We start from the raw sequence: 24,861 nt of genomic DNA, 5'->3' as shown, positions 1-24,861 counted from the left end.
TTTCTGCTCAACGTTTACTTGTTCCCAGCGAACGTTTTCCTGCGAGGGTAGTTGTGAGCTATAGAGTCTACGGGTCATTCGCTATCAGTCCGTGAGATTAAGTATCACACCTGTGTCGCTGAAACTTAATGGCATCTGCAACGTGTTATGGGAGGGAATCTCAGAGCTGCGCAGAACCATGCGCAGACACCGCGAAAGTGGAGAAGAAAAGTAAATTTCAGAGTATCGGAAATTTCAGAGTTTCAGAGAAAAAATTTCAGAGTATCGCATTTGTTTTCCACGCACTGCCGCCTGCCGCCACCGCCGCCGGTGATTGGGTCACTTGTCTCACGTTACCTCTTGCCGCCATATCTCTTCCAAGCGTTTCAACAGGCAAGTCGAACACGAAGTAAAAGCAAAGCGGATCGAGAGCCTGCACTTTGTCGCCGGCGAGAGCACTTTGTTTCTGGCGAACGTAGGCGTCAGAAGTTACCGCAACGTTATGCCTGGTTGGAAAGCCTTGGCATGTAGCAACCAAACGGAGTCCGCAAAGGCATTTGTCTGCATTCCGTGCGTGAAGGACGACCGGGATCGATGTTCTGCGTGGCTGCACATAGCTGGCCGCCGAAACTTCGCGCCCTCGAAGAAGACCCGCATGTGCGAGGTAAGCTTGTTCAATAACTTACGCATAGTTTGCTGGAAAGTAATGGCTTTCGAGCGACTGTACTTGCGTTTGACCGCTAAACTTTACATGTCCTGTTCTTTCACCTTGCTCTGCATGGAGCTTTTGAAAACGATGGAATTCTAGTGAGCTGTTAGGCTCGCTCTGCCCGCTCTGCTTAGCCTATTGTTTCATGTTCGGCTCCCGCGGTTAGCTGTGCTTCGCGCTATGAAAAATTTTGTAGTACCTACCTTTTAAGTAAGCTGTTCGGTTCGCGATGCTCGCTTTGCTTCGCTCTATTGCCCATCACGTGGTACCTACTTTCCAGGTGAGCTCTTCAGTTTGCGGGGCTCGCTCTGCTTAGCGCTATTGAAAACAACACAGTGCGAACTTCCCAGCAAGCTGTACGGCTCACTCTGCTTATACAGCAACTGTTTCATTCGGTTTGCGTGGTGCTGTTAAAAAAAACGTGGTACATTCTTTTCAAGTAAACTACGTGGCTGTCTCTGATTAGTGCTGTTGAACAGGTGGGCTCGGCAGCTGTGCCACGGCACGGTTATCGAATCTGGCTCTCTTCATCATGCAGGTGCCCTTTCACGCCTCCGCTTGCCTTCTGCTTACCGTGTTCTTCGACGCCTCCCGGACCCTCCTGGACACCTCCTGGTCCCCAGCCGAGTTTTCTTGGAGCGCCGTCGAAGACAGCCACCGCTTCATCAGCGCCATCGCCGACTCTGCCCATTTACCGCACGTGCAAAACTGGACCCTCGACTTCAACTGGGAAACACCATCAGCAGCAACATCACTTGCCAAGCCACCTATAAAGGACCAGCAATCACCTCACGCAATCTGTGGGCTCGGCAGCTGTGCCACGGCACGGTTATCGAATCTGGCTCTCTTCATCATGCAGGTGCCCTTTCACGCCTCCGCTTGCCTTCTGCTTACCGTGTTCTTCGACGCCTCCCGGACCCTCCTGGACACCTCCTGGTCCCCAGCCGAGTTTTCTTGGAGCGCCGTCGAAGACAGCCACCGCTTCATCAGCGCCATCGCCGACTCTGCCCATTTACCGCACGTGCAAAACTGGACCCTCGACTTCAACTGGGAAACACCATCAGCAGCAACATCACTTGCCAAGCCACCTATAAAGGACCAGCAATCACCTCACGCAATCTGTGGGCTCGGCAGCTGTGCCACGGCACGGTTATCGAATCTGGCTCTCTTCATCATGCAGGTTGGTGAACCGGTCAGTCTATTTACTAAAAAATCCAGTAATTATTTCCTGATCCAGCTGCCGAGCCCTAAGTGTTTGACCGCTATTTGTGCCGAATGTTGTCATAATGTACGGTCCCTATTACTCCTTGCTGGTGATATTGAAACTAACCCTGGACCAGACAAATTGAATATCGTTCTGGCTGAATTGAAAAAACTGTCTGATGGCCAGGCAACACTAATCTCTGACCTGCAAGATATAAAAGGACGTATGCTTTCAATCGACAGAGCGATATCCGATTTCAATACCCGCCTCACTGATCTCGAAGAACGTTTCCAGAATCTGTCTACTGTTACATCAGACGTTGAAATCATTCAGTCAACAGTTAGCCAGACAGCTCACTTGGTTCAAGACTTGCAGCTTCGTCTTGACGATTCCGAAAACCGCTCCCGCAGGAACAACCTAATTTTCTACGGTCTGCCTGACTCATCCCCCCGTGAAACATATGCCGAATCTGAAAAAATTATCACTGATCATTGCTTAGAACACCTGGAAATAGCCTTGGATCCCAAAGATATAGAGCGTGCCCACCGGCTCGGCCGTCATACCCCAAACCATCTACGCCCTATCATTGTCAAATTCATATCATCCAAGGTAAAAGAAACCATTCTATCTAAAGGGCCCAAATTTAAAGGAACAAAATTCAGTGTAGGCGAAGATTATACCCGCCGCGTCCAAAATATTCGAAAGCACTTGGTTTCATTTGCAAAAGAAACAACTAATAAATTCTCGCTCCGCTATAAAACGCTTCATATCGGGCCCAAGCGCTACTTCTTCGACGAAACGACTAACACAGTGAAGGAATTCGCATAGCAGATAACTTTTCGGCGCCAGTCCCCACAATACCCTCTATCAGCTTGTCATCCTAGAACCAACTCCCGAACCACCCTTTGCCTTTCCGTCATTTTCACAAATATACGCAGCTTCCTTCCCAAACGAGACCTTGTATCTAACCTTGTATCGTCGTCCGGAAGCAACATAGTTGTACTAACAGAAACGTGGCTCAACGAAAACATCAGCGATTCTGAAGTTCTGCATGATTTGCCAAATTTTCGCCTCTTTCGCAACGACCGCGAGGGTTCTCGAGGGGGCGGTGTTTTAGTCGCCGTTAATCGTGAACTACCATTCTCGCTTGTCAACATCACATCTCACCTTGAAATTATGTGGCTCATTTGCCGCACTGCGCCAATAACAACACTAATTGGTGTCTGCTATCGACCACCACATAATAGCCCTGACTTCCCGCGTGAGTTCAACAGTGTTTTGCTACAATTAACAACTAGGTATCCAAGTGCACGAATTATTCTTTTCGGTGACTTTAACTACCCGTCTATAAACTGGCACCAACCTCACGTAACCGTTTCTCAAGAGCCTCGAGAATTCGTCGACGTATGTCTCAATTTTAATCTTTCACAGTTAATAACTGAGCCAACTCGCATCACAGAGACTTCACAAAACACTCTTGATCTCATTCTAACTAGTCATCCTGAGACCTTAGCTTCTATTACTTACCTGAGGGAAATCAGTGACCATAAAGTTATTCACGCCTCATTTAACATTACTCCCGTTCAAAGGAAAGTGTCCAAAAAAACAATAAAGCTTTACGATAAGGCCGACTATGTAGCAATAAATAATGAATTAAACTCCCTCTTACCCACTTTTGAACTTCACTTCCATCAGCATACTGTCGACGAAAATTGGTCCATCTTCAAACGCAAAATTAGTGATCTAACGAGCAGATACATTCCAAAGTGCACTATCAACTCTGATTCCCAAAATCCTTGGTTCAATAAAACGCTCAAAAGACTAAAAAATAAAAAGCAGCGGCTGTACCGTGCAGCTAAACTTAGACCCAGCTCTTCTGCATGGGAAAAATACTACAGCGCTGAAGATGCGTACTTGACAGCAGTGAAAAGCGCGAAACGTTTCTTTCTTCATAACGACTTACCCAAAATGATAACAACTAACCCGAGAAAATTTTGGAACGTGATAAATCCCCAGCAATCGCACGACATCACCCTTACTAATGATAACGGCGACTCTGTTAGTGATGCTCAGTGTGCCAATATATTTAATACTGCATTTTCATCAGTATTCACGAAAGAACCTGAAGATACATTCCTTTCACCACCCTCCATTACTGAACTAGCTATGCCAGCCATAATTTTTCATCCAAATGGCATTTCGTGCGCAATCGACAAATTGAAAATTTCATCGTCAGCCGGAACGGACGAAATTAACACTAAGTTTCTCAAAAACACTAAGGACATTTCATCCAAGTTTTTATGCCTATTGTTCTCTCAGTCACTCGCCACAGGTATCATCCCAGAAGACTGGAAGATGGGGAAGGTCGTTCCTGTTTTCAAATCAGGTAACAGAGACTCTCCACTCAACTATCGCCCCATTTCCCTAACTAGCATCCCTTGTAAACTAATGGAACACGTCATCTACTCCCAGATAATGCAGCATCTAGACTCTATAAATTTTTTCACTCCATCCCAACATGGATTTAGAAAAGGCCTTTCATGTGAGACACAGCTTGCCATCTTTCTTCACGATCTTCATTCCAACCTTGATGCTAACTTACAAACTGACGCCATCTTTTTAGACTTTGCCAAAGCATTCGATAAGGTACCTCATCAACGTCTGCTCTTAAAACTGTCCACACTAAACTTGCATCGAGAAATTATTGCATGGTTAAAAGAATTCCTCACACATCGTTCACAGTCCGTTACTATTAACAACTACACCTCTAACCGTCTACCAGTAACATCGGGCGTTCCTCAGGGAACTGTCCTTGGCCCCCTCCTATTCTTAATTTATATTAATGATCTACCACAAAACTTATCATGTCATGTCCGTCTGTTCGCCGACGATTGCGTTATTTATGCCCCAATTACTAATACCGCTGATCAAGAATCCCTTCTGGACAATCTTAACCGCATTCAATCATGGTACAATCACTGGTTGATGACGCTTAATCCTAATAAGTGCAAACTCATGTCTTTTCATCGTCGTCACAACCCGCATTTATTTACCTACAAGATTTCCGATTCCCCTGTCGAACTCGTTTCGTCCTATACTTACCTCGGTATCACTATCAGCAATGACTTATCATGGCGCGAGCACGTAACAAAGCTAATATCATCTGCGAATAAAAAACTAGGCTTTCTTAAACGTCATCTTCACGACGCCCCTCAAAATGTAAAGCTACTTGCTTATAAATCATTAATCAGGCCAAAACTTGAGTATGCATCTGCCATCTGGAATCCACAGCAAGCTTACCTCATCGACTCATTAGAAGCTGTGCAAAACAGAGCCGCCCGTTTCATTCACCACTCATACTCACCCTATGTCAGTGTCTCATCTCTCAAGCTACAGTCTCAATTATGCAGTCTTTCCCTCCGTCGCCGTATTTCTAGCCTGTGCCTATTTCACAAATTTTATTACTCCCAGCTCAAACAGCAGCCATACATCAGCGCACCGCCATCACGCACGTCTCGCCGAATTGGTCATCCGCTGAAAGTCTCACGCCAACGTGCCCGTACGACTACATTTTCCCAGTCATTCTTCCTCCGAACAGCAAGCGACTGGAACGACCTTCCCCATGAAATTGTAGCCATCACCTGTCCATCAACCTTCCTAGAAAAAGTAACATCCCACCTGTCATCATGAAAAGAAAAAGAATGTTTTACTTTCTCACGTTAAACCCACCCCTTATGTAAAACCCCCTGCAGGGGGTCTTTAAGGAAATAAAAATGAAATGAAATGAAATGAAAAAGCAAGGTACACGGATTTGAAGTAAGCGTGTTATTCTAAAAGTTGAAGCGAAGTTGTTGAAGGATTAGTGGATTACTGAGCCTTATCCATTAGGTATCTTTACACCAGGTACGGCAAGATCTGCGAAATATTCGTAGCTGAAGTACGGCTTAGATTGTGCATAAAATGCTGATGATTTGCTTTTTTACGCGACGTTATTATGTGTACTTCTTCTCAAGAAAAGATACTGCCACGTTGCCATCGGTGAGAAACGGTCACCGGAAAATAATAATGCACATGTCATGCAGTCATACTTGGCATAACTGCATACTTGGCATAAAAATAAGGCATGAACGAAAAGGCGCCGGTGTTTTCATTTCATCCACATCTTGTAGCCTAGCCATCTCACTCATGCTCATCAAATGGTCACAGAATAAAAGGAGTCAGTTTCTAGGAATAACGCTTTTTAATTGAGCCTGAGGTCTATGCAGAAGATGTTTCTTCGGCATTTTTTCTATAAATTTCCTGACCCAGTTCTTTGTGACTACTTACACTTTATATATTTTAAACGGTGCCCCATGGAAGTTTATTAACATTCTCATTTCGTCTTCGTTTTAAGTAATAGGTAAATTATGGGGTCTTACGTGCCGGAATCACGATCTGATTATGAGGCATGCCATAGTGGTGAACTCTGGAAATTTGGACAACCTGGGATTCTTTAACGTGCACCTAAATCTAAGTACACGTGTGTTTTCGCATTTCGCCCCTATCTAAATGGGCCCGCCGTGGCCGGCGTTCGCTCCCGCGACCTCGTGCTTAGCAGCCCAGCACCATTTTCCTTGTTTTCCCCTTGGTCAAAATATAGGATCATTTCATTGCTGATGCTTTTGAAAAGCCAAGAGTCGATGGTGAAAAATTTTAAGTGGAAGGCAGTACCAAGCATTTTTGCGCATCAGCCAGAGAAAAATCTGAGAAAGCCACCGTTTCATTGACTCCAGTACTTACTACAAGCAAAGCACCACCTCGCAACCAGGCTGCCGAGAGCTGATAACCTGGGAGATGCAGCTGATGCAGCACAACGAACAGGGAACTAATGAACATCCGAAGTCCCGGAAGAGACTAAAGGTTCCCAGGGAGCACCTGACTGCCTAGGAGGGACTGACAGCTCTGCTATGACTATCCAAAGACTCGCCAATGCTCCACAGTAGAGGTATGGTATGGTAGAGGTATATTATGCAGTTAAGCGCTAATTCACAGTATACTTGAAAACAATAATTGTGGACTGGAATCCTCTGTATTGTACTTATTGAACCTTGACGAAGCAAAATGATAATGAGTTTTACCTAATGTAAAGTGCAGTCTAATGTTAAAGGGAACACTCGTATGCGCGGTCTTCATTCACATTATCGGCACGCTAGCTACAAGTGTCAACTCAAGCTATCGCATGTTTACCTACAGCGTGAACAAAACAGACAGGACAGTAAGTAAAGGATTAGACAAGGACTGTGTCGAACTGTTACAGCGTTGTGGCTGTCTTTTCATGCCCGATAAAATTGTCCAGTATTTGTCGGGCCGTGTAATCACGCGCAGAGGCCTCATGTTCAGTGGTGCGATGCTTACAAGAACAGAGAGGTAAAGATTAGTGCCATGCAGTGACCATGTTTGCGAAATTTCGCTGTTATGCGAACCGTGTTCTATTGGCTAGAGGGGTCGATGTATCAACAAGAGATTGCAGGAACATTTTTTTAGATTAGACTTTATTGGCACTCTAGCTAAATGTCGAAACTCAAGCTGTCGCGTGTTTACCTACAGCGTGAACAAAACAGACAGGACAGTAAGTAAAGGATTAGACAGGCCCTATGTCAAACTGTTACAGCGTTGTGTCTGTCTTTTCATATCCGAAAATATTGTCCAGCATTTGCCGGGCCGTGTAATAACGCGCAGAGGCCTCGTGTTCAGTAGTGCAGAGGTCTTACAAGAACAGACAGGTAAATATTAGTGACGCGCAGTGACCATGTTTACTATGTTTGCGAAATTTCGCTGTTATGCGAACCGTGTTATATTGGCTAGACGGGTCGATGTATCAATATGAGATTGCAGGAACATTTTCGTAGATTGAAGAACACAGGTCAGGCATTTCGCTTTGTATTGGTACGTGGTTCTTAGGTCATCAGCCCAGAAAGCCACTTCTGCTATTGTACAGTATTTGAAGGGGACAGACTTGAGTGCTTAACTTTAGATACGCTGCACCTGCCTAGTGCATGTCCATAAAGACTTGCCTTCTCTCTTTCAATCTCCTACTCCACATGTAGGGTAGCAAACTGGATGAAGTCGAGTTAACCCCGCTGCCTTGCCTGTTCACTCTCTCTTCGTATTGGTCATGTACGCTTATCTGTTATTCTACGTGCATTCTTTGAAAGAACACAGACGAGAAAGCCTGCCTGGCAGCGGAGGCATCCTGAATTTGAAAAAGGTACCACAAATGCACAACTGCGCCATCAGTAGTGCTAAACACCAAAGAAATACAGTTCTTGGATGCAAATATGGATTGAACTCCCTATCTTGTTTATGGTGGAACGTTATTATGCCTTGCGGTTTTTCGGGGGGTGAGGGAGCAATTTTGTTAGCGCATGCGTTAGTTTTTTTTTCATTTATATCTTATTCCCTAGCAATAAACTTTCAGCGTGAGTAAGAATGCGGTTGCGTAAACAAGCATTGAATCTGATACTGATTGCAAGCAAACGTCGATCAACCAGGCTGCCACCAGCCGACGGCAGATAACACAGAATGTTCAACTGGCACACCACAAGGAACAGGGAGCCAAGGAGTACCTGACGAAGACCCCCATGTCCCCTTGTCGAAACGTTGACTCCACGCTCGCGCTTTCCTTGCTTGCCCGCAATTAACTCTGCAGCTGTAATGTTAAAATAATGTCAGCCATCGGGTCAGACTGATGTTTTACTGTCGAATGCTTGCTATTGTGTGAAAACTTGGTGCTGCAATAAAGACCGTTTCTTCAGTGCTGTATGTTACTGTTGTGAAATACATATGTTGTTTGCCTCCACATCTTAATTTGTGATTGCATGCTTTTCTGAAGATGCCAATTTTGCAGAGAGCTCATAGCAAGTCGATCGTTTTCATAAAAACGCGCTAAAGACGAAGACGAAAAGAACACCTACAACAGGACAGGTGCTGAACTTCCATCTGGTGTTTATTGCAGTGCATAAATAAATGATCGTTTGAAATGAACGCCAGTTGCAAGTTCCGCGCCCATCCTGCACTGTAAATATGTTTACACCCTCCATGCTGTTTTCTTGTCGCACTGGTAACAACGTTACCGTCAGCGCCTTACAAGAAATTACAGAGGGCGACGACGGAGCTCTAACTAGACGTGCGACGACAAAAGACGTAGTTGACAACCTAAAAGATAGGAGGATTTTGACAAGAACCGCACCATTGGTATAAGTACTGGCAACATAAAGAACAAAGAAGATAGCATTCCAGAACACAGTAAAAGTTCTGGAAGTGGAAGTTTGGCGTAATCAAAAGTACAAAAATACTTTAGGAAAACCACATTCGTAGAGACATTTTTTATACTCGCAGACGAATGCAAGCTTGCGTCTCGCGTGAATAAAGAGCTGCTAACGAGTTATTACAACGTGGAGCATTACGTTCCGAAAGCTTATTTGACAGATCACTGAGAGCATTACAGGCACGCATTTGCAGATATGTCGGTAGCCGCAACACGCGAAGTTGTCGGCATGCTCCAGCTACTGTAGTTCTATCCCCGATACGTGACGAGCAACTTTGAAAATATACATAAAAATTACCGAGTGCACTTTGCTCCAATTATACAGATCAACCAGCCCCGCACTAAGCAATATTTACATTTGATTGGTTGCTTGCTTACTTTGAAAGGACGGGAACGAGCACTATGCAGGCAACCTGAACACCAACTACACATTCCATCGCCTGTGAAGCTGCATTTTCTAGCGCAAGCACAACCACGAGGCCCAGTTTACAAGTAAACGCCGCTTTAAGCGAATTCAGTGAGCGCATGCTAGTATGTTTGCAGCTCCGCAAATAGAACTTGACGCATAAGTCAATGAAGCGACGCGGAGAGTTCGCGAGCATCGAAACCATCGCCGCACATGCATTTTATACTCTTCGTCGCTTTCCGTGCAGTAATTCCAGTACCGTCGATATCCCGGTGTCACTTGCGATATCCACTTGAAGAAACACAAAAGATAATCCAGTTTTGCCAAATGGAACTTGCAAATTATGGGGGAAATCTGTCTTCTACCAATGTACGCTAGCAGCGTGTCCACGGTCTCGAAGGGATATCGCCGCCGCCGCCCACTGTTGCCGGCAAGCCGTGTACCATTGCAGTACTCAGCATTTATTTCCATTGACTAAATTATACCGTCCGCGTCCCTTCCCCGCATCGCGCTTTCTTTCCTTCCTTCAGCTACGGCATTGCAACGCGCCATCGTTCACCTACAGGCAGCGTTTGCGTCGGAAATCGTTATTTCCTGCGTAAAATGTGGCGAATTCCACTTGCTCTATCGGTGCCGCATTCGCCAGCGCTTGGGCAAAAGCTTCGGGCTGCAAAACTCCCTTCTGATGTGCGACTCGGCGACTAGAATCTGACCCGCCGTGCTTGCTCAGTGGCTATGGTGTTGGGCTGCTGAGCACGAGGTCACGGGATCCAATCCCGGCCACGGCGGCCGCATTTCGATGTGGGCGAAATGCGAAAACGCCCGTGTACTTAGAATTAGGTTCACGTTAAAGAACCCCAGGTGGTCCAAGTTTCCGGAGTCCGCCACTACAGCGTGCCTCATAATCAGAAATTGGTTTTGGCACGTAAAACCCCATGATCTAATCTAGAATCTGTTTCTACCCATAAGCTCCACTCCGTTGTGTGACATGATTAATGTACACTAATGACATTCGTAAATCATGTTTCAACAGGAAGTGCCCGTAAATTGGCAACGTTCTGTATCAGTAATGGAGAGTCCACAGTTTACACAGCTCAAAGCTGTCCAGAGGACACGGGCCGTCGCCGAAGGACTCTGTCTACCGGCCCAGATTTGGGTGGAGCCGCCGGATTGATTTAGTTCGCCTCAGGACCTAAACAGTGTTCCCACTCACTCATTCCACAGTTCGTATTGCTCTTTTCTCAAGTACAACAAATTTGATCTCGACAGAAAACGGGATACAGTGGTAATTGCTCCGATAACATTGCGTTTACATGATGCAATCAAAGATAGGCCAGAGTGAAAAGTTCCCTTGAAGCGTTTTGTGTTTTCCATAATTAAAAAAAGAAAGGTTGCTAGCTTTGGCCTTTCTTTTTCTACTTGTCATTTCTTTGTATTTTTCCTTCTGTATAATAGATAACTTCAACAATAATATCCACAGGAATTCGTTCATGCTTCTAGCTTAAAGCTGAAGAGGTCCGAGCGAGAATGAATTAAGACGCCTAGCTAAAGGAAGCTGCAAAGCTGGGTGCGGGTTGTTTCATTTCCGCGTGGATTTCTTTTTACTTATTTGTTCTTTATTTTAGAATGAATTCTTGTGCGACACCGTTAACTAGTTCCCGGCACGGTGTATAGGTTTCATCTTCCACAACGTTTGTGCGAGATGGCCATTGTATGATATGAGCAGCATCGGGTTGTACTCTCTTGTGCAGTGTCTGACCTATCGAGGTGGTGCAAAGGGGGTGGCGATTGTCTTATCCGCGCGTCCTTGGAGTTTAAGGCTACGGAAAGAAATGATTGCTGGAGAGTTACAAAGAGAGCGCGTACAACGAGCGAAGAGCTTGCTAAGAAAGCGAATATAGTTCATTTGCAGTACTTGGGGGGGAATAGGGCGTATTTCAGCGAAGACCTGAGTAATTGTTAAAAACAGTAAATCGCGAGAGGTAATTTTGCTGCGACACAATATTCGAGCACCGTTAAAGACCGCAGGTGGTCAAAACTAATCGGGAGCCCTCTTACTTCAAGGTCGCGATGATGAAGGTCTTCCTGTTGCCGGGAGCTCCGCGTGCGGGCTATTGGAGGGCGCTCGGTTAATTTTGACGTCCATGTATGTGTGTGTTTTTTTAACAAGTCTCTCAAAACCTCAGTGCTGATTTTCGGCTTTTAAATATAATTAATCAATGGAAAACTTCGCAACTGTGGAATTTAAGCTAGTCAGTGCTTAGTCGACGTTACATGACTTGGTTGTATCATTGAGCAGAAACTAACAACAATAAAAAAACTGGAAGCCGCTGGTTCTGGCTTCCAGGCTTTCCACTCGGCGACCTCTGGCCTCCCGGTGCCTCTCAAGGCACGGTTCTACTATAGAAGCGAGGTACACGCGTTCACGTGCTTGGCACGTCGTCGATCCAGAGCGAGAACCACCGAATGATACAGCCGAAACCGAACCACGTTGGTTTGTCTTAATTTATTCAGCGCACGTAGCTACCGACCCACCGAGACGGCTGCCCGAAGCGTTTTTATGCCTTCACGCCGCTTCGGTGGGTGGCTTCGCCGGGAGGCACGGTGCCAAGAATCTCCCTACCAGCGCTCCGGAGGCGCGTGCGGGACGGCCCGCGAGCGTGGCTGTACCCCGCGGCGGTGCGCTGCCGAATGCGGCTCTTCGGAGCGCTGCCGCGCGTTTGCTTCAAGGTCCGTCCAGGTGGCGCCAGCGTCCAAGCGCGCGTGCGACGCGCCGTCCCGCGAACGCGCTCGCGGCGCCGTCGTTCGCGTGTTGTCGATTGGCACCGGCGCGCGTCTGGCGCGCGCGCGTTTTCGCCTGGCGAAGTCGCGGCGCGTGGTAGTTCCGAGCTGTTTGGCGCGTCCCGACGCGGCGATCGGCGCCAGAATCGTGGCGCGTCGCTTCGCGTTCGGCAGTTCGCGCAGTGATTAACGGCGCGCTTGGGGTGTCGGGGCAAGAAAGAAGCGCGCGTGCGTCAAGGAAAACCATGAAGACGTCGTCTTCGTCGTTCACGTCGTTGGTGTGCCGACGACGCGCGCACTGAGGTGACCCGAGCCGACCGCCGACATGTGCCGCGGCGCGGAGTCCACCAACAGCAGCGGCGACGCGCTGTCCAACGAGACGGCCGCTGCCGAAGCGCTGGCCTCCGCCGCGGCCGGCTGCTGGACAGGCATCAGCTTCGAGACGGCCTTCAGGATTCTGCTGTACGCCATCATATTCGTGTGCGCCGTTGTGGGAAACTCGCTGGTCATCATCACGCTCGTACAGCGTCGGCGCATGAGGACCGTGACCAACGTGTTCTTGCTCAACCTGGCCGTCAGTGACTTGTTGCTGGGAGTATTCTGCATGCCCACCACTCTGGTGGGCAGCGTGCTCAGGAATTTCGTGCTTGGAGCGGCCATGTGCAAGCTCATACCTTATCTCCAAGGTAAGTACAAGTACTCTTCAGTTCATTTTCTCCCTGCGCTCTTGCATGTTGCAGCCTGAATATGTTGACAAAGTTGCCATGTTACGCCGCGATTTTTAACCCCGATCGTCAAACGGGGCAGTTTTAGTTCGCTGTTGATATCCGCTGCGTAGCTGGTATTATTTAAAGCTGCCTGGATTCCTGTCGGGTTTTGTTTGATCTTGTCGTGACTAACTAATCTAAGTTTCGGTGCGTTAGCTGAAGCATTTCTAGTTATGTTGGATGGCTGAAAATTTTCTGAAGTAGTACAGAAGTGCTACAGAGTAGCCTCTTGTCATTTTGAAGCGCAGTGTGATATGCCGTCTGATGCTGACGTATGAGAGGCAAGTAAGACTCCCCGATATACGTTTGATAGTTGTGTGGCGAAACCCAATCGTTTCTTCTCAGTTCTTCTTTTTTTCATTTTTCTACCTTTCTTCTTTTTAAATTTTTACTGTGCACGAAGTACTGCTCTTCACTTTGAGCAGACGTAATGTCGCGGTAAAAAGGTTGGTATACGTGCAACTTTCGAAGAAAGAACACGGCAGACTTTGTTGACAAAGCTAGACAAGTTTCCAATGGCTGCATCGCAGCGAAGATTTCTCGCAACACCGTTGGTAAAACGATATTTACTCTACGATTTAGCGCATCGGCCCGCGAGTGTCGTGATCGATATTGAATAATTGCTCGTTTATTGGGCGCAACAGACTCCAATTTTCTTTTTTTCAGATATCATGTTTGCCCTTTGGAAAGCCTTTGAATATGACTAACAGAAATTAATGAGATACAATTACGCTGCAATGCTTGACGCAAAAGTGTATTCAAATGTGACTAAAACAGTCACAGTAATGTGTGACAGCACACCAAAACACCATCGAACCGCGCAACGTTTTAACAACACTGTCATTCGTTATTCACTTCGTCATGCCGAGTAGTTAGTTGATTGATCTGTAGACTCAAGTGACGCTGACGCGGATATCGTGAAACAAAGCTTATATCTTTCCCAACTGGTCGACACGAGCTACTACATGGTGCGATTCTTTATTAGAAGTTGTTCCCTTTTAGAACCACTCTGTTTTTTATTGCAGAGATGATTAATCGACATTCGGCCGAAGTGTCTATTTGAAGGACACTTTAAAAGGTCGTCTCCCGGGGGAACCATCGCCACTGCCGCAAACCGTCTCTGTAAAAACCTGATGCAGCTTACCGAAGTCACCCTGTTGAAAGAGTCGGAAACTTTGGGTTAAACCTAATAGGCGTACGTACTTAGTTGATGTCTCTTAGATATAGCTTAATTTAATTTAATTAGTCAAATCAAGAAAACGACGCAGAAGCTCGAACAACGCGAATCTGCGGTGATTTAGTACATTTAGCACGTTTCATTATTCATGAAAAATAAAATGACGCGGAATCCACCAAAGCGGTGCTATTCGTGCAGATCTTCTCGTATGCCAACCATCTGACAGACTGTCGTGCCAGCAAGATGTTGCGTCAGCGCCACTGTTGTGTCGAAACGCCGCGAGTTTAACATTCAGTGTGATGTAACTCCTGTGCAGGACATTTCGGGTGAATCAAATTTGATGCATTCACTGAAATTCAATAACTTATACTTCATGGTCGCTCTATGACTCGCCATGCAGTTTGAGCAGAACGCCATAGCTCACAATAGAAGTAACTTTCGAATACTGAGTGCAAATGAATTTATGCAATCTGCGCGGGACGGCCTGCAACAGAGTGAGACATGCCATCCAGAATGGGGCCACTTAAAACACATGATTAACGTGAAGGCTGGTTTGTACGGCAAAAAGCACGGCGTTTCTCCCTGAACGCTAGGCATAACAGTTTGAGAAATCAGCCCTTTGGTGTCTAAAGCAAAGGTGAAGTTATCGGTGAAGGTGCAGTCCTGGATCGTATACAGTGCCGCAGCTTTCAATACAATGCAAGAATCCCAAGAAAACACCGGTCCTCAGAGGAATATTCGCAATAATTCGGGTATTTTTGTTTCGCGAAGAATGCGGTGCGTTGACGTATGCAGAATTCTAGTAAGGGTGCAACTGTTACGATGCCCTTGCGATGCTTTGAAATCTCGGTCGTCGCTGTCATTTCGCCTTACGTATGAAAGCAAGGCCAACCTGGCCGTTGCCATCGTTAAAGCCTCTATCAGTGTTCAGCGTTTTTCTTTCTTCCTTCTGTTTTCTTTTTTTTAGTAGCGATTCGTCGAAACCAATATGCAGGAGAGCTACAAGATTAGGAATTAGCCCCGTGCTTTACGGGGCGTCAACCGCTGACAAGCTGTCGCTCATTTCATCGGACGATTCGCCCCCTCTCTCACATTTCGCGGCCGGCCAGTTTCTGTCCTTGCGGTTTTTCCGGCTGCACCAGGATAGAACGCACGATACAGATCGCCGAGACGTGCAAGGAATGCGACGTGTACCGCCAGGAAAACACGCGCATCCCATCTGCGTCTGGCAGCTTTCTATACGTGCGCTCCGCACAAGATGTGGTCCTCGAGTGGAAGGGGCTTTCGTTGTCGCTGAAGGCTGCATAAGCAGATGACCCTCGCGGAGCCGTGTAAGAATTCGCGGTGCACGGACTCGGGAATTGGTGCGGTCGCGCCTAGTGTGTTGGCACCAGCTTCAGCTGCCCCTTCGATGTGATAATAATAATCGTACATGAAGCGTACATGAATCGTACATGAATCGTACATAATAATCGTACATTCCTTGAGAGTTGGTTAAAATTATGGAGTTTAACGTGCCAAAACTACTGTCTGATTATGAGGCACGCCGTAGTGGAGGACTCCGGAAATTTCGACCACATGGGGTTCTTTAACGTGTACCTAAATCTAAGTACGCGGGTGTTTTCGCATTTCGCCCCCATCGCAATGCGGCCGCCGCGGCCGGGATTTGATCACGTGATCGACAGTTGACTAACCCGCTGGGGCAGTTGGCTTCGCGCTATCTGCGCGAGATCAGGAAAGCACAATCGCTAATGTGAACTTGCACTAATTTTTTTTTTTGTGCGCTGTATTCTTCGCTGTGTTTTCTTTCACGTACCGTGACTGTACAGATGGACCGTTCTCGTAAAGCAGGCTGTTGCTGGGCGCGTTCCCATGTCTGATACAGCGCGCTCTGACTGTGCGTGTGATATACCAGACTACGCATGAATTAAGCTACGCTATATTGCACTGCTCTTTTTCCTTTCTGCCTTCTTTCTCTTTCTGTCTACATTCCTTAGTCGCTGGAGTTCATTTTGGCCGACCGGTATAATATATACGGCCCTTTCAAGGCCTATTTACCCCCGGTTTCATTACTTAACAACCAACCATGAGCACAAGGGAGGACACACAAAAAGTCCAGCTGAGCAGTCGTAACGTCGCTGTGTTTTCTTTTCTCTTTCTTTCATTTCTTTCTTATAGAGTTCCACTAGTGACGACGCTGCAGCCGCACTAACGAACTTGAAAGCGACGCAAATGACGTCCATGTAATCTTTGCTATAACGGGTATATCTACAGCGCCATGTGGGTAATAGCAAAAATAGTAGCATCGCATTTTGTGCCGTGGTTGGCGCAGCATAGGTGACCGCCTGTTTTGATTAAGTTTAACCGCGCTATTCGCCTTTTTCGATGCTCGCTGGTTCCAGCGACAATGGCCGAACCGGGGTCGTTCGAGGCTATGTCATGCGTGAGGTGAAAGTAATCGGATTTCCTATTGGGATCAGAACGAAGAAACATGTGTTATATAACGCATCAATAAAGGAGCGTTGCACAACAACCGTTTTTAGCAATGGGTACCGTCTATGCTGGACGTTGTGACGCCTGCTGCTCGCTCTTCATGCTTGCAGATTGCTGTGATGCTTGTCTTTTTCGGGGTATTCATTTAGCGACCGGCCAAGCAAACGCACAGGCGTAGGGATGAATATGTATATCCACTCACGGAACGGGACCGGTCGGGACAGGGAAAAAGAAAAGAAGAAAAAGCATCAAAAGCAGCATCTTCCTAGGCTAAACGCAAATATGCTTGCGGAGATGTCAATAAAGCTTGCGCTAAAGTGTTTGCAACCGTGCTGGCGGTCGGTTTTTGTAGGCTCATGTGCTCTCAGTTTAGTCAGCGCCGATACAACACACACACTCACTACGTGGTCTTGGGAGGCGAGACTGTCCGAACTGGACCTGGGAAGCCAACTGGCGACCCTCGACCAGGCCCGACGAGCCGCGATCGCCAGTGGAGCCCTGTCAGAGGGAACCACCCAGGAATAAACCGCGCAACGGTTTCTGCAATAATAAAGTTTCTCCTCCTCCTCCTCCTCAGCGCCGATACCCAAATGCTACTGCCATTAGCTCCTTTCACTTACATGGGCTGTCCTTCTGGACATGTTTCGGTCGCAGATGGTAACCAAGGAGGAAGGGGGGGGGGGGGGGGGCGCCTGAGCGCATGTAGGCAGTCGCGTTGCAGCGATCCAGCAGAGCAAAGCTTGTCGTGTACCACGGCGCTGTGACCGACCTCGGAAGCAGTGGGCTTACTTTTGTTTCTCGCACGAGGACCGATAGGAGGCCTTCGGAGGCTCTGCGATCGGCGTTATACATGCGGAACCCGGTGATTTCGATTTCGACTGCGAATAATGAAAGGCGCACCCTTCCCGACCCCCTCCACCCCAACCCCGATTATTCCTTCCAACAGCATACCTGTTAATAGGCGTGCGTGAATTGTTGCCTTTTTTAAAGTTATGTACTCAGAACTACTCGAAAACTACAAAATTGACAGCTATAGGGACCTTCTACGCGGTGGTGGCGGTGACTGTGGTGGTCATGGTGGGAGGCGTTGTAGCTACAGGCGGCTTCAGCCTTGCAATCTAGGCCCGCAATCGATGCGCCTGAGCGTCTCTTTTCTTGTTACTGGGTACTCACCATCTGTCGAACAGTTCAATGTCTCTAAGAAATGTGCGAAAAATACGTGAAGCTTCCTTGCGGGCTATAGCAGATCCTTCTTTGTGTTTCTGGAATGACGTTCTATAATCTCCTACGCTGTCCAAGACAGTGGTTGTGATGGTCGTGTTGGCAGCCGCCTGCCGATGCGAATGAACATCCGTCTTGGTGTTCAGATGAAATACTGAAGTGTCTCTGTCATCGATAAACATTTAGCTTGCGTCATCGCATGAACAGCCTCCATCATCGCAGAAACAGTTATAGCGTTTAATCTGCTTCATCGAATCGACAAAAAAGATCGAAAAGTCAGAGTGAATAGAAAAGCGGGTTGAAGTTGGCTCGCGTGGCGAACTTTTACAAAAGCAAGCTCTTCGCTCGATAATCTCCCTGCTGAGCGCGATCGATTTGCTTCTGGTGGGCTTTTGAGCACAGTGGTGCTTCCGAAGAGAGAGAAATGAAAGAAAGTGATAGCCCAGACTCCAATAAAGTAGGCGACGCTGCTGCGGGTGCACCGAAGATATCAGGAACGCGGGCGCGCCTGAATAGAACCGTGTTAATGAAAATACGATCGATAGGTCAGGAATGTGATGCGAGTCTAACTCGCTGCGGATGTAAAGGGAAAGGAAGGGCAACAAATAAAGCGGTAATGTAATGGCCCTTGACCAGCGCCGACTTCAAGAGCTCCAAATGAATTGGCTCCGCTACATCATGGGACCTTGCATGTGACTTTCAAAAACTAACCAATCCTTGGTTAAGCGGAAATATATATATATATTGCAAGATGAATTGTACCGCTTCGATCCCGCATAAAACGGTCTCTAATTTGTGGTAAGTGGTCGTGTTTACAGCGAATCTGTATGTGGATAGGTTCTGGAAAAAATTGCGTGCGTCTAACGAGCCGTGTAGATCGAGAATGTCTCCCCATACGTGGGCCGATTCCGAATATAGTGCAATACCGGGCCGATATGCGGTGGAGGTGACGCAGGCCTTAAGCACTCCGCCAACTTGCAGAAATAACTTTAGAAACTTCCGTCCAAATACAACCCGTATCAGATATTAAGCTCATAAGAACACGTACTACACTTTGACCCGTGTCGACCATGTCTACGTACACACCGCCCTCTCTTTGTCGGCGTTCCAAGCGATTGCGTATCTCCCTTCCCTTTCCTTCCCCTCTCCCGTATAGTGGCGCTCCCGTAAGCGTGCTGCCTGCCAGGACCGCGAAGCGGAAAGAAATGGGAACCGTCCATGTGGACCCGAACCCGCAAAGTTGCTAGGATTCACCGGAGCAGTGACCAGGTTTCGGAGGGAGTTCCTGGGGAACCAACCAATTTTGTGTGGCCTGTGTTGTGTGTGATCGCGTGCGGTTTTCGAGTGACGTCACAACCATTACTGCACTGCGACATGTCGACCAACGCACGATCGCCTTGGCTACGGTGAAGCAAGTGTGTGCCCTCGGAATGCTGTGAGGCGCGTGTCTGTTCATGCTGTTGGGATTCGTTAGTAGAAGGTGTCGTACCACGTTTTGCAACAATACGTGCATAGTATGCCCCTCGGTGCGGCATCATGTTCCGAGGCTCAATATCGTACAGGAGAGACTAGTCGCGTCTTGCAGTCCAATTATGTGCATCCGGCGTTTCACGCGCGGCAATTCACAGTTCGCCATTAACGGGCCCAAATACACAGCTTCACTGGTCATCGACTCTCACAGAGTGGAATGGCAATGAAATTTTATTCAATAAGTATGAAAGAAGAAAGGAGTTTTTTTTTTTGCGGGCGCCTTGTAATTGTCTAGCTATAGCTGCTGACCACATGCCTCTTTACCGCACTTTTTCTTTAGAAATTAAATAATTTCAGAATAGGTCCGGAACACTGCGTTGCGTTCTGTATTAGGGTTTTCCTACGGGCTCCGATGAAAGCGATAGCTTGAGAAGCTCGATTGTGCACTTTCGCCTTCTTCCAGCGTCCTAGTTTGCATTACAGTATAGTGAATAGAATAGTTGGTGTGTTCCTCAAAAGACGCGAATCTTGATTACAGTCCTCACAAGCAGCCAATATTAGCTATTACAATTCTAGGCAAATATTGGTTTCCGCGGGATGTGCCTCACTGGAACCCTTCTGTTAATGCTTCTAGCATACCGAGCAGGTGTCCTTGAACGGTATATTGAACTGTATATTTGGACCTATTTCTCGCTATGCGGGACTTTTGCCGTTTCTGCATGCAACGCTAGACTTTCATCGTCGCGCGAACGTGCGTGTGTACACCGAACGTCTAAGCAGGGGACGCCCGCCTCTTTTGAAAAACTCCAAGAGTGGCTTACTGGCAGTTTAAGAAATAATACATGTGGCAACCAGGCCCTTTCTTTCTTTCTTTCTTTCTTTCTTTCTTTCTTTCTTTCTTTCTTTCTTTCTTTCTTTCTTTCTTTCTTTCTTTCTTTCTTTCTTTCTTTCTTTCTTTCTTTCTTTCTTTCTTTCTTTCTTCAAGAATATATCACCCCCCGTTTGATAGTGTAACAATGAACCTGCACTTAAGCTGTTTAAGAAGGGAGCGCAAGTACGCGCATTACTTGTTTCCGCTCCTACTGTGCACATTCATCCTACGCCCGGGATCGCGTTCATCATTTATGCTCCAGAAAACAGACACGAAATCCCGAAAAGAGTGACCGGTGCCACTGCGTCGCCCGCGAATGAAAAGAACTTTGTCTTATTTCGGTTTTACGAAGACAAAACGAAGTACGTGTCATTTACACACAGAAGTACTGTATGCAGACGCGCTCCTTTATGTTACCCAACTTGCGCGGCGCCCATTTCACAGGCATGAGCGTCGATACCACATCAAGCACTGTATAACAAGATAGCATCATCGAACGCGGTTAACTTCTGGTACTTTGATTCTTCATCTTTCTCTCTCTAAATTAATGGATGTGAGGGACACGTCCAGACAAAGACGGCAATTTTCGAAAGAATACCCGCATAGAGAATCAGGGGCCCAATTAACAGAGCTTCTCTTTCGTAAGTGTTCTTTGCCAATGGCCGGCTGCCTTCACTAATCGCGCGCCCAACATCAGGATGGGATGGATTTTGCTCTAACAGACAATTCAAGCGTAACGAGTTCTTGTGAATACGACATTCACAAAAACGTTCTTACGCTAGAACTGTTCGTAAAAGCGGACGCTAGACGATGCTTTCGCTGGACATTGTATTGCGATGATGGATCGCGTTTATTTAGAGGATGGGAGATTGACAACTCAAGGTTGGTCATCTACGGAGAAGCTCGCAGTACAGTAGATGTTCGTCTTCTTCTTCTACCTTCCGTTAGCGCTTACTGACTTGCTGTGAAATCACTTGGCGCTCCGACGCGGAAACTCAACTTCTGTCAGCAAGGATGGGCGGATGCTGTGTCGATCGTGCGACGAGTACGTGCATTCGGTAGCTCAGTTTTATGTGCCTTCTCAGCAAAATCAAAAACTTTATCGTGTCTGACAGCAGCGTAAATATATATATAGGGATCGGCGTTTCTGCGAGTGTGAATAATTTACGGACTGAAATGAACAATTTAATACCTGTAGCTGAGCGCTTTCGTCGGTAAGAAAAACCACGCAATGTGACACGAGGATATTTTTCTTCACGCAAGGCAAACGCAAGGGCTGAATCGCAACGTCAACTGAACTCGCGTTGGCGTCAGAAGCATTAACTGACGCACGCTGGCTGCGGACCAAGCCGGTAGAAGGGCATCTTGAGCTACGACGAGGTTGTTTCGACGGCAACCGGGTTGCTGAACATGAGCGGACAAGAGAATATCGTCTGCTCCGCCATCTATAGTAGCACGACACTCTTGCAAAAAATCGATACCAAGGATTACATCGTGCGTAGAATGCGCAACGACTGCGCATTCGGCCTTGGACGCCTTGCCAGAAAAACAGACAGACACCGTGCACACACCAACACCGCTCGCCGCCCGAAAGGTATCAGGTTTGCCCCAACAAAACATCACTTTGTAGCCAAGTCATTCGTTAAAAACTAAACTCATCACCGAAGTAGTTGCTCCTGTATCTATCAAGCCATCGTGGGAACTTTGTCGACAAGCACATGTACATTTTTCGAAGCATTGAAACTGGTAGACGCATACTTGTGTGCAATGTGGTATGTCCAGCGACTTCACCTCCATTGGCCGCTTCGGCTAGTTTCCGCCGGTGGTGGGCATGACAGCAGGGGCCCTGCCTGTCGCGTTGGGGATCGTCGCTAGTAGGTAGCGTCAAGCTCTGTGGGGTAGCCAACAGGACGTTATTCTGGTTAACCTCCCTGCCGACTAATTTTCTCCTTCCTCCCCCTCCGCACAAAGGCGGGGGTATCGCTGCGCAGGTTGCGTTGGCACATGGTCTGCTGGGAAGCTGGAGTCGAAAGCCAGTGGGTAGAGTTGTTGGCTGCGTCGTGGAAATGTCATTGGTCGCTGAAAAAGCGTCACAGGCTGTCGGCATTAGCATTTTAATAAGGTTTGCGTCTTTTACAATACGCTCGTATACATGTATGTGTTTATTTAAATGAAAATCAGAAGGGAAGGAGCAGCCATCTAATTGTGACTGGGACGGATTTATCTCAAGAATTTAAATGAAGCCCGCCCATTGTACTCGATGAACTGGGACATGCATAAACAGAGGGCGAGGACACGTTGCATCGTATACTATATATTCTTACGTTAAACCCTACAACACACGTTTCACCCCGGATGTGTAGCTTAAGCACTGGGACGGTGCTTCTACTGCCAGGGGGTGATGTTACGGAACAGCCGCCGCAGTGTGGCTGCATTGAGGGGAAGGAAGACGACGTGTTCCCGATTGAATTAGGGTCGCCATCCTGGCCACCGCTGGTGTAAATATATTGTAAGCAGACTTGCGCATCAGCTACACGTAACAATATATACTGAGTCCCTGCATATGCGAATATACTGCGTTCCAAACGCGTACGCGAAGCTGCGATGCGGTCCGACCTTAACAGGCGTAGACGTGATGAAAATGCACAGCTGACATTACACATGCGCAGAGATACAAACGTCAAAAACGGGCTTCGTCACTTCGAAGCGCAAAGATGCGCATGACACACGTACCAGACAGCAAGCGCGCATAAGTTCAAATGGCGGAACGTAGTTGCGCTTACGTGGTGGAGTACCTAATACATGTCTCCGACGACTGCAGCTTCAACGAGGTTTTCCAGTGCGTTCTGTTCTTTTCGTTTCGTTATTTTGATGCCCAAGGACGGAACAATTTTACAGGTCATGAAAGGACAGCGGGCATCAAATGCGTGCAGTTGTTCTAGCAGATGTCTGTGCTTGGCTTGGTTTTCATTGCTGCTTGCATTCGTGCATGCCTTGCTGGCCGCATCCTTGGAATGTAACAGCGTCTTTGTTTCTCAGTGCACGTGCAACTAGTTTCGCTATAAGTGAGATCACGCTGTTTTATGATTTGCACCGTCTAAGCGTGTACGCGCACTCTTCAGCTTTATACAAGCGCCTTGCCTGTAGCAACAATGAACCCTTGCCTCTTGCGAGACATTGAGCAGAATGCGGTCACTCACTTTAAGACTCGACAAACGCGTGGGGCGTGTTTTTTTTTTCTCTCTCTCTTTTTTTCTTTCAGCCACTCTCGGTTCGGTTTGTCCTCCGAGTAAATCAGGTGTGCGTCCACCGTAAATGGGTACGCAAACACAGCTCTCAACGAGAAAAAAGAAGGAATCAAGGAAGGTACAAATCAAGAAAGGAAGAAAGAACGCGTAAAGCTGAATTACAGGCCTTGTGGTAGCGACCGATATAAAATTGCCACTTTCTTCTTGTTTTCTCTTTTTTTTTTCTTTCGAAACTTCTCCAGTACCAAAAGGAGTTTTCTGTCTGATGTGTCGTAATAAAATGCTGCCGTATACATGCCGGGCCGTATTGACAAAAAGCTCTAAAGCTAGAATTGTTCGTATGAGCAAGAGAGAGAAAGAGCGATGATAGAGCTTTTATTTACCAGAAAGGCAGAGAGGTCGACCCGAGCTGGTGCGCTTTACGTAAGAACATATTGCAGCCAATCTCGATGCTAGACTTATTCTTATGGAAGGCAGCCTACAGATGGCGAAGAATAAGACTAGCGATGTGGGCGCGTTGGTTTATGTCCCTGATGTAAAAATTCCTGCAGCGCGAAGCACCAAAGTGTGGAAAGAAAGGTAAAAAAAGGACGAAGGAAGAAGGATTGCAACAGGAGAAATACGAGCGCTCGTGTTTGTCTTCTTGCAATCCTTTTCTTCCTTCGTCCTTTTTTTTACCTTTCTCCCCCCACTTTAGTACTTCGCGCTGCAGGAATTTTATACAAATGGCTAAGAACGCTGAAGAACGTAATGGTTTGTGAATTCGTCTCCCGTTCGGGCTGATTTTATCCTATGATTTGTCTTTATCAGTAGGATCTCGTTCATTTTGTATATAGTACGATCATTTTGGCACTGTTTTCACGCATGCACTTTTATATATCTTCATTACCGTCAAACGAGAACTCTAGTAAATAAACGAATGATTTCGCGTCTATCGTGACCGATAAGTAAGTACTCTGAGCGGCGACTCATAGCAAAAAATTGAATTGCCTCTGCTATTGTTGAGTTCGCGATTAGTTTTTGCTAGTGTTTAAAGATACATCAATCGGAGTAAAATTCGCAGGAACAACTTATGTCTAACTGCTCCTACAGTTGTCGTGCTGTACAAGTATTCTGTAAGTTGCTTCTCTATAATGTGCTTCGGTTGACTTTGCCTTTAGATTTGTCAAAAAATAACCGAAAGGGCACACCGGTGCGAATGTTTTGATATTTAACGGAAGAGCACAATC

The 24,861-nt window shown here is 47.0% G+C and overlaps 2 protein-coding genes and 1 pseudogene across 9 annotated transcripts in view; 2 read left to right on the top strand and 1 right to left on the bottom strand.

Annotated features, from left to right (window-relative positions):
- Positions 1 to 299: 299 nt before the first annotated feature.
- Positions 300 to 8,732, top strand: LOC135898087 (uncharacterized). 3 transcript variants are annotated; one of them, XR_010563258.1, is made up of 3 exons: positions 300 to 643; positions 6,665 to 6,876; positions 8,423 to 8,732. XR_010563258.1 is itself a non-coding variant. In XM_065426829.2 (3 exons), exons 1-2 carry the CDS (start codon positions 1,221 to 1,223, stop codon positions 6,758 to 6,760), a joined length of 744 nt encoding a protein of 247 aa, XP_065282901.1. In that variant the 5' UTR covers positions 1,185 to 1,220; the 3' UTR covers positions 6,761 to 6,876; positions 8,423 to 8,732. The 3 variants fall into 3 exon arrangements, 2 of the variants coding, with proteins under 2 accessions (XP_065282901.1, XP_065282903.1); XM_065426829.2 differs by lacking the exon at positions 300 to 643 and adding an exon at positions 1,185 to 1,868; XM_065426831.2 differs by lacking the exon at positions 300 to 643 and adding an exon at positions 1,185 to 1,868 and having other exon boundaries at positions 8,405 to 8,732.
- Positions 8,733 to 12,414: 3,682 nt separating this feature from the next.
- The window catches only part of LOC135898177 (cholecystokinin receptor type A-like), a 201,905-nt gene continuing 189,458 nt past the window's right edge, over positions 12,415 to 24,861 (top strand). For all 6 annotated transcript variants that reach the window (XM_065426991.1, XM_065426990.1, XM_065426988.1 and 3 more), the window contains exon 1: positions 12,415 to 13,071. In XM_065426991.1, the coding sequence (XP_065283063.1) occupies positions 12,711 to 13,071 (361 nt within the window). In that variant the 5' untranslated portion in view covers positions 12,415 to 12,710. The remainder of the gene's footprint in view (positions 13,072 to 24,861) is intronic.
- Positions 18,936 to 19,115, bottom strand: LOC135898220 (U2 spliceosomal RNA; annotated as a pseudogene).

This window comes from Dermacentor albipictus, chromosome 3 (genome assembly GCF_038994185.2).
Source record: "Dermacentor albipictus isolate Rhodes 1998 colony chromosome 3, USDA_Dalb.pri_finalv2, whole genome shotgun sequence".
NCBI classification, from domain to species: Eukaryota; Metazoa; Arthropoda; class Arachnida; order Ixodida; family Ixodidae; genus Dermacentor; species Dermacentor albipictus.
Note: the sequence above shows the minus strand (reverse complement) of the source record. Positions and strands in the feature narration are given on the sequence as shown.